The sequence below is a fragment of the Larimichthys crocea genome, chromosome XIII, assembly GCF_000972845.2.
Source record: "Larimichthys crocea isolate SSNF chromosome XIII, L_crocea_2.0, whole genome shotgun sequence".
Lineage (NCBI taxonomy): Eukaryota > Metazoa > Chordata > Actinopteri > Sciaenidae > Larimichthys > Larimichthys crocea.
This window is the reverse complement of record NC_040023.1, coordinates 15950913-15965211: the sequence shown is the minus strand read 5'-3', so window position 1 is coordinate 15965211 and position 14299 is coordinate 15950913. Positions and strand designations below refer to the sequence as shown.

Genomic DNA, 14299 nt, shown 5'->3' with positions numbered 1-14299 from the left:
GAGGAGGAGGAGGAGGAGGAGGAGGATGTTCAGCTGGCTGCCGTGTGAGCGTCACACTTCACGTCCTGTTTTTGTTTTTGATCAGAAAGTTTAAACACCTGAGCACGAGCTGCGTCTGACACGTCCGAGACACGTCCCAACCTGTAGCTGGTCAAAGTTAGCTTCAGGCTTCAGGCTTCAGGCTCGGTGACCGCCTGGTTTGTTTGTGTTTGTTCAAAGTCTGCGTCAGGGAGGAGGAGGAGGAGGAGGACAGGGTCACCACTTTCCCTGTCCTAAAGCAGTCCTGTCCTTTCTGAGACACGTCCGTCTCTGTCCACCTAATCCTCCACGATGCATTGATTTAAACAGCTCACAGAGGTGTGTGTCTGTGTGCACACACTGAACTATGAATTATTTTATCACAACGTGAGTTTGTGTCGTCCGGGTTAAAAAATATAAATGTGAAAGTGTTTGTGTTTAATACATTTGCACTTGTTGGCAGCTGTAAACAAATTAAATGATTGGTTGAACAATAATACACGATAAATGTGTTTTGTAAACAGATTGATTACTAATTTATAATAATACTAATACCTCCCAGCTCAATCTGTGCACAGTGACTGAAACATAAGTTTCATTTTTCCTCTCTCGGTTTAAACTTTGTCTCTTCACCTCTGCGTGCAGCCACGTGACTTCATGTCCGTGCTTCCTCGTGTGTGTTTGTAGTGACCTTCACCTCATAGTACTCGTGTGTCATCTTCTTTTCCTTTCACAATCCTGTCACAGGATCTCATGCGTTTCTTTTTTTCTTTTTTTTTTTGCTGTGATATTTGTATCTCCCTAAATGTATTACATTACTATCATTCTCCCATGTCCCCCACGTTTTATTTTTAATGTGAGAATCTGATCTGAGCATGTGATGTGTCTCCTCTGCCGCTGTGTACTGTATACAGCATGCGTCCTTGTTAAAGCCTGCACGGTGACACACCGGCACATTGATCGTCTGGGTTGGACCGCAGAGAGACCTCTTTAAAAAAAAAAAAGAAAAGAAAGAAAAGCATGGGAATTAAAAGACGGCCGCAGAAGAGCTATGACGGTATCACTTTTTAATACTTTACTGACACTTCATCTTATTTATGTGTCTGTGAACTCTCTACTGGCCTCCGCTGGTCACGTGACCGACAATAGAAACCTAACTTTGTTTTAGTGAGGAAAGGAAAACGAAACTTAAAGCTGAGGACGTCTGTCACCGTGTTTCCACTTTGTGGGTTTCCCCCTTTTTGCAATCGTTAAGCAACTTGTCCGTCTTTTTATAAGCGAGCGACAAACCAGGAGTTTTCACTGCGGGAATAACCTCGACCAGGAAGACTCTGCACGCTGGAAAATCTTTTTGCTCAAAGTAAACTAACAGCCACAGTTTAGCTGTTGCTATCATCCATAGTCTGTGCTTACTTTACCTGTTTACTCCAACACTCCTGTCACGCTCTCGCTTAAAGTCATCCGATCATTGGGAAAAAGTCGTTCCCACTTTTGTTTCAGCTGTTCAGGTGAGATCCACTGTGTGGAGCATGGTGCCAGGTTGTAGTTTTTGTGTGATGGAGGAACAGGGGTCACTTTGAACACCGAGCATTGGTGGCTGTGTTTGGATGTGTCTTGACATGACAGCATTAAGTGTGCCACGGTTGATTCATCACTTGTCAAGCGGGTCATCTTGCAGAGATGTGGATTCAGAAAAAACCCAGAGTTGTTATTTTGGCTGTCAACTGTTGCCTTGTATCAGGGTCAAGATGAGTCGGCCCCAGCAACGTTTGGGGCCCTCGGCTGCCGACTCTGTCGGCCCTTATTACCGTGATGAACCCAACTCTGTGGTGTTCTCTGTTAATGTGGCGGCGACCGGGCCTGCTCAGCTTTATCTGACAGACCAGTGATGCTGACTGGGCCAGAGGGGATGAAACTTGACTCAGTATCAGGTGTCCCCGTGTTGTCAGTCTCACTGTTATAGACATTATTGAGTGTTGTCAGATATGACACTCGAGGCTGAATCGATGTGTGTTGTACCATAGGAGGATATTGGAGTTCTGGGCTATGCAGTGTACGATGTACATCTCTACACACAATCAGTTTAAATGTGTGTGTTCTTCTTTTCTTTTTTTTCTTTTTTTTTGGAGGAAGGTATGAACCTACCTCTGCAAAAACCTTATCATTACAGTCAGAACTGTCAGCTAACAACTGCATGATTTTCTCCCCGCAGCTTGTCACTGCCAGGCAGCGCCTTTACGCTCTTGTGTCCTTGGAACGTTTTGTCTGCATCACTGTCTCACTTTTCCTCCCCGCTATGGATCCAGATCCAGCAATAATTTGTAAGGCCAGAAATAAAACAGAATAGTCACAAGAAGGTCTGAATTATTAATCACCATCCTTTTACCCTGGGATTAAGTTTCAGTCTGACAGTATGTCACCCTGCAGTATCCTTGTAAACTGGCTTGGGTATAATCTGGAGATATACGCACTGCAACGTCGACAGCGTTGGCCTATGTTAGAGCACGTCCTGCACATTATTTATTTATTTATTTATTTTTGTCCATGATGCCCAGATATGTCATTGCCACTGTGTAGTTTATTCAGTATTTCAGGCAAGGTACAATTTTAGGATCACATTAAAAGCAGTGTCCTTGGACGTGGTTTAGATTCACTGACTTATCCTAGGACACTTGAGCAGTTTGGAGGCTTGCCAGCAGTGTCTGAACTTGTGTTATTGGCTGGAGCAGCAGTTTCACTTTCCTTCACGTCTGCTGCTCCTCGTTTTTTCTTCCCTTCATCTACGTCTGTTATTTATTAATATTCTCCTGACGTCGTCTTTTGTTTGCATTTCAGGTGCTCTCAGTGTGCATTCGGCCTGACCTGACTTTACATCAGGCCCTGCTGTTTGTGCTAGAGGACGTACGCTCATACAGAAGCTGCACAGCCAGCTGCAACGGCCCCCTTCACACTCAACCCCTGCGCTATGAGCAGAGGTAGAGGAGGGCCTTCCAGAGAACACTATCACAGGCATCCACCACCGGACCTCCAGTCCAAGGAGAATTACCACAGATCTGGTCCGTCCCCACACTTCCCAAGACCTGGCCCACAGCAGGCCCCATATTCGAATTACTACCACAGCCCTGGCCACCCCGTAGTGCCCATACAGCCCCCAGCACCTGCTCTTATTCCCTCCGCTCCACCCATTCCAAACTACAATAAAGTCGCCCATAACAGCTCGCATCAGAACCACGGTCCCATTCCTGCTCCCAATTCTTTTCATTACCAACAGATTGACTTCCTGAGAGGACAGCGCTTTCAGGCGCCACAATTCAGAGCAAATCCACGTGGAGGGGGAGGAGGAGTGGGACCTTCCTCATACCAGCCCCAGTCAGGCTATAGTAGATATCCAAACCCCAACAGCAGCCCCAGGGACAGAGGGGGGTACAATCAGGACTACAGTTTTGGATACTCACCCAGTATAAGACCCCCACGAGGGACCCCAGGAGGCCCTCGACACCTGAATCAAAACCAATTACAAGCTCAAAGCCACAACCAATACCCCAGCAGACAATGTTGCGGCGAAACAGACTCTCTGTCTGAGAATTTTCAGAGTTTGTCCCTTTATCGAGACCGGCCCAACAGGGCAGGAGAAAGGTTTGACAGACATTCTGCATCCAGTAGCTTGGCAAATTCGAGCTTTAATATCACTCTTACTCCTGACGTCCAGGATCATATTTACAGGGCTTTGGCTTTTTTGAAGCCCAATGAGGCTATCTCTGCAAAATTGTTAGCTAAAAAGCTGCGTCTGCCCAAAAAGATTGTCAACAAGGCTCTGTATTCTTTGGAGCGCTCGCAGAAAGCCTCCAAACAAGGAATTCATCCTCCTGAGTGGGCTCTTTACAGAGAGGAAGAAGTACAAAGTCCACCTTCCTATCTGTGTGTCAGTGCTGAACACCCTCCTGAAGCCAAGGTTGAGCTAAAAACAGAAACAACAGAAAACTTGGGACAAATCATAGAAGAGGACTCTGACACAGAATCCAGCTCTTCTAACTGCTCCTCTTTAGAGTCATCTGACTCTGAAGAATCCCAGTCACCAGGAAAAGGTCAGCATCAGGAGCAGCAACATCCCGGCACTAGCGGCTCCCCTGATCAGGAACTTAAGCTCCCCACAATGGCAGATCAGAAGGAGCTAGTTCTGCGGTACCTCCTGCATTCACAGGAGGCGACTGCTCTCGTCATAGCGAAAAATCTGGGTCTTAGGACTACCAAGCAGGTCAATCCCACCCTCTATGCCCTGGAGAAGCAAGGTGAAATCATTAAAAACGGAGAAGTCAACCCTCCCACCTGGGAGCTCTCCACCCGGCGCAGAGAGAGGATGGAGAGGAGCATTAAAGCTGCACAGAGCACCCCAGCCGAGGGGGTTCAGATGGAGGTAGGACCCAGCAGAGATGAGAAAGGAGGAGGATCTGTCTTTCTGCCATCACCGCCACTACCACCAATAGCAGGCCTCGAGCCACAGCCACTTCCGGAGGGTTGGATGCCAGAGCAAAGTCATAGTGAAGCGGTAGATAAAATGTTACTTTTGATTTTTTTTCATTTACATGTCTGAATTCATTCACTGAAAACACAAAACTGAATATATTACTGAGATAGGTAGACTTAATTTCTGTTTTTAAGCTGCAGCCTTATATACTCAACAGGCACGTGAGTGGTCGCATGAGAATTGTTTAATTATTGCTTAAAGAGAAAAAAGACAAATTTCTTTGGAATGTGTGAAGCGTCTTTTTTTTTAACAAAATGTGTTCAGCTTTTTGGATTTCTACCCTGTTTTTATTAATCCTTTTTTACCTTTTCAGTCCGAGACCTCCCTTCAGCCTCCCTCCTCTACCTCAATCAAAGAAGAAGAGACCAATGAAGGACAGTGGGCCACTGACGACATCCCAGAATTCCTCAACGCCATTCGCAGAGAGACAGATGCTGGTAAACTGGCAGCAGAGAAGGCCAACGCTGTGGGAACAGTGGCTGTGTCGTTGGCCGCTCCACCTCCCCAGAACCTATGGGCCAAACTACAGGAGGTGAGGATGAAGAACCCCGTCAGCGGCCTCATGGAGTATGCCCAGTATCTGGGCCAGAACTGTGAATTCCTGCTCCTCGACCAGTCAGGACCCTCTCATGACCCAAGGTTAGTCTCTTTTTTTTTTGTGTTTTAATTAATACAAGAAGTAGAACGATGCCGCTTTTACACCAGAGCTGTTTGGTCCGCTTTAAACGGACCAGAGTTCGTTTCCTCAGGTAGTCTGCTTCGTTTGAGCAGGTGTGAAAGCTCATCCGAACTCTGGTGCGGACCAGACAAGCGAACTCTGATCCAGTGAGTCTCGGTTTGCTTGCAAGTGAACCCTGGTGCAGTTCGCTTACAGTAGAAAATGCAAATGGACTATCTAGTGAAACCAAAGGGAGGAAGTCACATAGAGCGTGTTGGTCCTGGCCAATCAATGGGCCAGGTTTTTTTTTTTTTCTTCCTGGTCAGGAGCTGTTGTAACTGCATGACGTTGTCCAGGCGGTTTGGTCTGCTTTTCTAAAGTGCAGTGTGAAAATGGACAAAAACAAATGAAGGTGTAAAATTCTTTCAGCATGCCAAATTGAATCAAGTCCCCCAGACTATCCTGGTGTGAAAGCGCCCTAAGTGAGTCTTTGATTATTTGGTATTCAGGCTGTAATGTTGAAATTGAACACCAGAGTCAATACTGACTTTAGGTAAGCGGATCAGGTATTGAGTATAGTGTTTTTGTCAATGTTATTGTATCAGTTACAGTCATTTAGTGATCTCAGTTTACATGGAAAAAAATACTTCCATGTAGGTTATAGTTATTGGAAAAAGAGATAGTTGAGTTCTCAGAAAAGAAAAAGTTTGTATACTTGGGGTTTTTGCTTTCTGTTGTTTCATTACGTGACGTGCATATTTTCTTTGTTTTTTTTTTTACCTTCATGTTTTGTTACCTTCTGTAAAGCACCTGGTGACTGTCAGTTCAAAGATTGCGAAAATAAATCTGCCTTAATGAAGACACACGATGCTGCCAATTAAGAATGAAAATTACTTATGCTTGTTATCCAACAAAATGATATATTGACCCATCACTGTGTCTCATCTGTACATGTTTTTCTTTTTCTTTTTTATATCTCCCTCCCGCAAGATTCCGTATGCAAGTGATGCTCAACGGGAAGCTGTTTCCTGTCGCAGAAGCTTCCAGTAAGAAGGTTGCAAAAAAAGACGCTGCTGCGGCCACCCTGCGCATTCTCATGGGAGAGATGCAGGGAGGGGCGAGCACAGGGGACGAGGGAAATACTGCCAGTACGGATCAAGATATGGATCTACTCCAAGACACCAGTGTAAGCTTGTGTTTGAATGTGTGAGGAAGTCCATACAAAGTCTATCTGTCAGTAAAGTTTAAGAGGTTTTGGAGGCCAATTCATAGTGTTTGATTCTTTTACAAACCTGGTAAACATTTTAATTAAACAGTAGCTTAAAAAAAAAATTATTATTATTTAAAAAAGCCTAAATTGAAACATTTCTCCTTTTACTATCTGTCAGGGGTCAACTGAAAGCAAAGGGGGAAGTTGTGGGACTGGTAGTGTGGAAGGGATAGGGATGTCGGAGGGACCTCGCCAGCCACTGTCGCGCTCTCTGCCTGGTGGGAAGAATCCGGTGTCTGTCCTGATGGAGTACAGCCAGCGCAGCGGGAACCCCATCGAGTTCATCATCACTGGCCAGGCAGGTCCACCACATGACCCAAGGTACCGGCGACTTCGTCTCTTTCTTAGTCTGTCCTTTGGCATGTTGTTTTCCCCCACACTGAAAGTCGCTTTGTGATCATACATTTCCTTCTCGGGGAAACAGTTGATCAGCTGTTTCTGTTTAATCTGTTCTCAGTGCTGTAGTCAGCTGACAGCCACAATGCCATCTCTGTTCATTCAGTCTTTACCTCTCTTTTAATCCATTGCTTTAGGCAGCTGGGTGTGGGATACAATACAAACTTGTGTTTTCTTCTGGTCTAAACTACGAATGCTGCCTGCATCTGTCTTGATCACTGGGCTTCACTTATACATCTGTGATCTCGGTTACAATCTCTCATCATTTAATCATTATCAATTAGTCTCCACACGTTTTCACCTTATGCGTCCTCTGCTCAGGTTCATGTACAGGGTGAAGGTTGGCGAGAGCTTGTTTTCAGAGGCCTCGGCTCCAAGCAAAAAGGCAGCACGCCAGCTGGCTGCAGAGGAGGCGGTCAAAGAATTAATGGCTGGTGGAAGATTGCAGCTCAACAAGGTGAGGAGTTAGAAGCAGGGAATAATTCAAGTTGTTCATTTGGGAGGACCAAGAGGGGGGTTACATATCCCCCAAAACGAATAGAGTGACCTTAGAAAAACAGATCAGTCACGCAGAAGGAAATTATTTTGTCACCTCTGTCACACTGTCCTGCTCCGTTTGCTCAATATGGTTCACATCTCTCTTTTTCTCTACTACTTCCTCCTCCAGCCTCAGTTGCCCCTGGGCTCTTCCAGAGACAGTGATGGCAGTGGTTCTGGGACTACATGTCCCTCTTTGCCCCCTCTCACAGCAGATGAGTTGCGAGCAGCACACGAGGCAGGCGTTGGGGACCTCATCAACCACCTGAACAACAACGCAGTGTCTGGTCTTCTGGAGTACGCTAGAGCCCGCGGCTTTGCTGCTGAGATCCGACTTGTGGGTCAGTCCGGGCCGCAACATGAGCCTAAGTAAGTGTGAACTGCACAAAAACACACACGATAACAAACTGGATAACAAAACCTGACTGTGCAGATTAAAATGTGCCAGGAAAAAAATATGTTGAGAAGGAAAAATTCAATAATTTAAAGTTAAAGTGAACATTACTGAGGCAAGCAAGTGATGACCCTTCACATCAGATTGCTATCTCTTTGCCTGCTCAGGTTCACCTACCAGGCCAAGTTGGGCGGACGCTGGTTCCCTCCGGTGTGTGCGTCCAACAAGAAGCAGGGAAAACAGGAAGCAGCAGATGCTGCTCTCCGGGTTCTGATTGGAGAGGCTGAGAGGGCAGCCCGCACTGGGGAGCTTATCCCAGCTGAGGTACAGACTTTTCACCGTTTTTCACATTTCCACTAATGAAAACTGAATATGCGTCAGCATGAAAAGAGCTTTGTCGGGCTTAACATGGGATAAGGCGGCACGTAGTGGGATGAGAGAGGTTTGGCTTTACCTCTTAACCTGTGTTGAAAGATTGAACTTGAACTAAATTGCAGCATGCATGTAAAACAAACCATCTCACATGTTCGCTGATAAAATAACAGCCTGAATCTAACCTCAGTTAAAACATAACCAATCTAAAGTAAGCTACTGAGTCTATTCACATATTTGGTGCGTCACAGTAAATGAATTACAAACATAACACCTCCTCTGGCTGCTCATGTTTTTTTTTTTTATCTTCTATAAACTCAGGGAGTCTGCCTTAAATATGTTTAGAAAGTCGTAATAATTTGCTATGGCAGTTTTTTAAGACTTATCATTAAATTGCACAGTCAAACAAATGTCACATCACAGAATATTAAATAATCCTCATCTTCTGTCTATTTTTGCCTGTTCTGTCTTGTCCTGTATACATCCCTCTCTCTAGCTTCCAGTGAGTGGCAGCACTTTGCATGACCAGATAGCAATGTTGAGTCACCAGCGCTTCAACGCCCTGACCACACGTATCCAGCACAGTCTTCTGGGACGCAAGATTCTGGCCACCATCGTCATGAGGAGGGGGGAGGGCCTGGGGACTGTTGTCAGCCTCGGAACTGGTATATCCATCACTTTTGGCATATAACCTTTAAAGCAAAGGGAGGTAGTAATAATATGGAGTATAAGGAATGGTGTTGCAGCCTAAAAAATATATTGTCACTGCATTTTCCCATGATAAGAGAGACATTTTACGGATTTCTGTGCTCAGAGGCATGCACTGTCAGAAAGTTTCAACAGAACTAGGTCACTGCAGAACCGAGAGGCGATGCATTGTTGTGGTGTTTGACATTGAATGGGTTTCTCCTTTTTTTTCTTCCGTCAGGAAATCGCTGTGTTAAAGGGGAGGAGCTGAGCCTTAAAGGCGACACTGTTAATGATTGCCACGCTGAAATCATCTCCAGAAGGGGATTTGTTCGGTAGAAATAGATCTTGCTCTTCATCAATGTTTCTCTCCCAGTTCTGAAAATATCCTGCTCTTCTCCCAGACCCAGTCTGCAGGACATTATTTATAAGTCTAACTTGCCATCTCTTTTCCCTCTCAGGTTTCTGTACAGCGAGCTGCTTAAGTACTATGATGGCACAGACGACAGTATATTTGAGCCAGCAGAGAAAAACAAACTGCAAATCAAACCTGACATCACCTTTCACCTCTACATCAGGTGGGGGTATCAGATGTTTTCTTTCACCTCATTCACCTCCAAACATGCTCTCCTCTTTCATCCCTGTCACCTAGAAACATCAATGTTTCAGTGATCAATGAAGTGGGTGTCATATCAATACCTCGTGTCTCTTCTTTCGCTCTTGTCCATAGTACGGCGCCTTGTGGGGACGGCGCCCTGTTTGACAAGTCATGCAGCGAGGCGGGGGATGAAGGCCAGGGCCATCAGCCTCTGTTTGAAAATGCTAAACAGGGCAAGCTCCGCACCAAAGTGGAGAACGGTGAGTCTGACGCACACACAGAACATCTGACTCCACAAATGTATATCGGTGCAGGGCATGGAAACAAATGATTCCACACCTTGTGACATTTTGTCTGTTGTTGCTTGTGCCAGGAGAGGGCACAATCCCGGTGGAGTCGAGTGCTATTGTACCCACCTGGGACGGCATCCAGCATGGTGAGAGGCTGCGAACCATGAGTTGCAGTGATAAGATCCTGCGCTGGAACGTGTTGGGTCTGCAGGGGGCGCTGCTCAGCCATTTCCTGCATCCCATCTACCTGAAGTCCATCACGCTTGGTAAAACATGCTGTTACATAGTTTTCCCTGGATTGAAGAAGAGATAATGTGACAGATATTCATGAGAGAGGACACAGTGAAATTGGATGAATTCCCACTTATACATTGCTTCTTGTCTCAAATTTCTGTCCTACAACCTGTCTTTGCTGTTCTGATATGTCAGGCTATCTGTACAGCCACGGGCACCTGACACGTGCTGTTTGCTGTCGGCTGGCCAGAGATGGCGACGCTTTCTCCCAAAGTCTCCCTTCTCCTTTCAAGCTAAACCACCCGGAGGTAAGTTTTTGGCAATGACACATGGAGATTAATCACGAGCATTAAGGCCATTCTCATTTAATTAGTCTATAAAGGTGCCAACACTCCTGTCTGTGCCTGCAAACTGTTGTTTCGTCTTCTTTAAATTTGCATCATCCATCAATTAACAAAAAGCAGCTAGATCACTGTCACACCACCGGGCAAAATGCCTTAAATTACAGTAGCTGGCAGCTGAGCACAAAGAAAGCTTGTTCCTCGTTTTAGCTCATTTTTGAACACTTTCATGGCTTTCATTCACACATCAGTGACATTGGTTGAATCTAGAGTCTCTAATTGACACACAGCGTGGCGCAGCCGTCACACTGACACACGCATTACACAACTAATTTTACACGCTCTGTTTGGAAGTGCTGACTCACGCCGAAGGGCTAAATTAGCTCCGACTGAACAAAATATGTCCCCCTTTCCCTCCTCCCACACCACCTGGCCGGACTGTAGGTGGGCCGGGTGAGTGTATACGACTCCACGCGTCACACGGGCAAGACCAAGGAGTCCAGTGTAAACTGGAGCTTTCCAGATCAGCACAGTGTGGAGGTGCTGGACGGGACCAAAGGAAAACTGGATGGGTACGTTACTAACCTTATCCTGTTGCTCTTGATGGAAACTCACATTGTTTATTAATCGCTTTGGATTGGTTGTCTAGCCTGTCATCCACTCAGCAACTTATAATTTAAAGAGTGAAGGGCTGCTGTTCAGTGTCTTCTTTCTCTACCGGCTAACAATAATTGGATTAACTGAACACAGATTGAATTATTTGCTGAGCAGAGATTTTTAGTTTTAATAAAAACACTTTCCAGAAATGTGATTTTGTTTTTTTCGTCTGCATAAGTTATTGATCATCGTGACTTCACTTCATTGTGTAGCAAACGTCGTTTCCAAAAGAACTTATTTGAAGATATCACAAACAGTTGTTATAACTCAATTTGTGTCAGTACTTTGCGTCCCAGATCTTGCAAAACTGCTGATAACACCACTTCCTGTGACAGGAAATAAGAGTCGTGGCAAACTATGAATAAACAATTAAGAAAAAATACAAAACTTGGCAGGATGTTTTTAAATTTTGGATAATAAGTGCTCTCTTGTATTCAGTGGAAACTGTCAAATCAGCACAAGCTTAATTCAATTTTAATTAAGTCACCAAAATCAGTGAGCAGCAGGCACTCAAGTAAGCTAAATAGGAAACACTGCAGGATCAGAGAGAAAAATGTGTCATGCCAGCTTGCCAAACAATTTATGTTTTCCATGACTGTCACTTTCTTTTAATGAACACTCAGCTAAAGAGCTCTCTGATGTCTTGCCTTCAGGAACAAAATGAGCGTGTCCAGGGTGTCCAAGTCCAACCTGTTCGGTCTGTTCCACTCTCTGTGCCAGCGGTGCGGCCGCACAGACCTCCTCGCCCTGCCTTCCTACTCGCACGCCAAGATGTCCGCCATGTCCTTCCAGCTAGCAAAGCAGCACTTTTTCCGAGCTCTTGGCGTCCACGGTTACGGCGCTTGGATCGGCAAGCCCCTGGAGGAGAAAAGTTTTGAGGCAGGCGAGGGAATTGGGAACAATGGGGCGAGTGTCCCCGTGGCTTACAGTAGCAGTAGGAACGGAGGAGTGGTGGAGTACAAACAAGAGGAGGCATAGAATAGTGGAGGGTGTATTAAGTGTGTAATATAAATATGTGTGGGGAGGGGGGTGGGGGGGACACAAGACAAGGGCAGATTGAAGGAGTGGATGTGAAGGGGGCGAAAAAAAAGGACAATCAAACAACGTGTAGCCAGCAGCCAGAACTGTATCTTGTGATGGAACATGGTTAAAGGCTGCAGAGCAAGAGCGATGGAAAAGGACAGAATGAATGAGAGAGGAAGATGGCAAGGGCAAAGCCTGAAGGACGAGCGGGTCACAGAGCTATGGATGGAGAGATCCACAGGGTGTACAGAAAAATATAAAAACACTACATGAGAAAGGAGTCAGTTTGAAGTCACTGTGGCAAACACTGCTACAAATCTGGGTTATATTAGTCTGTAAAACAGCTACTGTGTTTGTCAGCCGCCTTCATACTGTTTCTAACTGTGGATTGATTTCAAATGGTAATCTCAGTTTTTCATTTGTCATTTGTTTTGGCATATTCTGCCATCATTTTTCCACAAGTCTGCTTGATATGTGAACTCATTTTTGAGTTCTTTGACCAGTGCAATTACGGTTTGGACCCAGTTGATTTGTCTTCTTTAGACTACGGTTTGTTGTCTAATTTTGCCACGAGAGCTTGAGTAGCTGAAGTGCTGCTAATTGGCATTCAACCTAATATGACCCCGCCATTGTAACAGTGCTTGTAGTGGTGATTACATTCATTTAGAGTCTTAAGTCCTCTGTCATGAAGTGCTTAGCGTTGTTTTTCTGCTCCCTGTGTCCTACTGCATAGGAATACAAACAGCTGCTTCAAGGACGACGAGTGGACACAATGTGACGCTCTCAGCAGTAATCTCGGTTTTTGAAAAATTGCACTCACCCTAGTTAGATGTCATGAGTAAACTTTGGAAATTAGCTCAGCACACTCCCAGCTTACATTGTACACAAGAGGCTTTCATTGTACATAAGAATATAAATGCCAACTTCTATTCTGATCAGTGACTAACCAAACTTTCACTGTCCAACATTTCAGGCTTCACCTCCTGTAAATACTTTGAAGCTTACGATCGGGCCCGAGTACAAATTCAAAGTTACAGTACACCCTTAGCTGTCCATGCATCCACATGTTGTTGCTATGATTGCCATTAGCATAGCATTGGTCAGTGCACTTTCTTTGATCACTCCCATCATTTCTCTGTGCTTTTATATAGAAGTCCTGACGTCTTGACCTCAATACGAGTACAATATTTCTGTTCTTATGCTGCGTTCTTGTGTTGTGTGTTTCTCCCTTCTGTTTTTTTTCTTCACTTCAGTGTTCACTTCATAAGGCTTTTAGGTTCTCTTGCATGGCCAGTTCTTGAGGACTGCTAAGTGAGGACAGTTTTGTTGTCTAAGGAGAGCATGCAGTCTGTTCTTGATTTGGTTACATGTAGATGGATGGTGCAATATATACATCAGGTATATACAAATACATGGACACACAGATGTACAGTGGGGTCCAAAAGCCTGAATCCAGTTCCAGAAACTCTCATTTATCAAAAACTAGCACAAATCTTATCAAAATAAATGTGTTTTCTAATTCTTTTATAAATTAATGCAGCAAGTATTATTATTATTTTTTTCTTTTGTAAAACATCAACATTATCAGAGCACTGAATGTCGGAGATGGACTGTCATATGTTACGGTTTGACTTTTTGTTTGAGGTCTGGTAACTACAATATCAGCACACCATGATATTTCAAACAGTTTGGTGTAGCTTTGATTCATGTACAGAGCCATTGTTGTGCTGGAAAATGAATCTTCTTTGAAACGGTTAGGTAGAATATGCCTTGCAGATAGCGCTGTTACTGCAGCCCTTAAGTTCAAGTTTGAATTGAGGAGTACTACTGTCGTTTGACCCTGAATAAAGACCGACTTAAAAGACAAGTGGAAAGTATTTTCTAGTTACACATATAAAACACAGAAAACAGATTTTTTTGTTTTGTTTTTATTGCATTTCAAGACTGCATCATTATAATTGACGGTTCTAAAAAGATTTTAATGAGGGGCTTTAAAAGGTGAAAATTTGTGTTAGTTTTATCATTTTTATCATTAAATGTGCAGTTCCTGGTAGTGGATTCAGACTTTAGGACCCCACTGTATGCAAAACTGGATGATGTATGAGTGTAATGCTGTGTGTGTATGTATATGTATAAGTTTAATGTATATATTTTGTAAATCATCTACAGTTGCTTTTCTATATTTTTTTCCTGATGTTTTAATTAAACTGCAATGGGAATATGCTGTTTTTTTACCAATGACATTTGGAAAGTAAAAAAAAAATAAAATAAGTAGCATTGTTTCAGTGGAGTCATGTGT

The 14299-nt window shown here is 44.4% G+C and overlaps 1 protein-coding gene across 3 annotated transcripts in view; it reads left to right on the top strand.

The window, feature by feature from the left end:
* Positions 1-13867, top strand: part of adar (adenosine deaminase RNA specific) — a 14188-nt gene extending 321 nt beyond the window's left edge. Inside the window, exons 1-16 of one of the 3 annotated variants that reach the window (XM_010735334.3) lie at positions 1194-1378; positions 2854-4564; positions 4857-5182; positions 6192-6387; positions 6590-6792; positions 7189-7324; positions 7535-7773; positions 7966-8122; positions 8667-8835; positions 9099-9192; positions 9319-9435; positions 9588-9715; positions 9829-10011; positions 10175-10287; positions 10765-10892; positions 11631-13867. In XM_010735334.3, coding sequence (XP_010733636.3) covers positions 2984-4564; positions 4857-5182; positions 6192-6387; positions 6590-6792; positions 7189-7324; positions 7535-7773; positions 7966-8122; positions 8667-8835; positions 9099-9192; positions 9319-9435; positions 9588-9715; positions 9829-10011; positions 10175-10287; positions 10765-10892; positions 11631-11955 — 4095 coding nt within the window. In that variant the 5' untranslated portion in view covers positions 1194-1378; positions 2854-2983 and the 3' untranslated portion in view covers positions 11956-13867. Of the gene's footprint in view, positions 1-1193; positions 1527-2853; positions 4565-4856; positions 5183-6191; positions 6388-6589; positions 6793-7188; positions 7325-7534; positions 7774-7965; positions 8123-8666; positions 8836-9098; positions 9193-9318; positions 9436-9587; positions 9716-9828; positions 10012-10174; positions 10288-10764; positions 10893-11630 lie in introns of those variants that run through there. The other 2 variants (XM_010735336.3, XM_010735335.3) reach the window with 2 other exon arrangements.
* Positions 13868-14299: the final 432 nt, after the last annotated feature.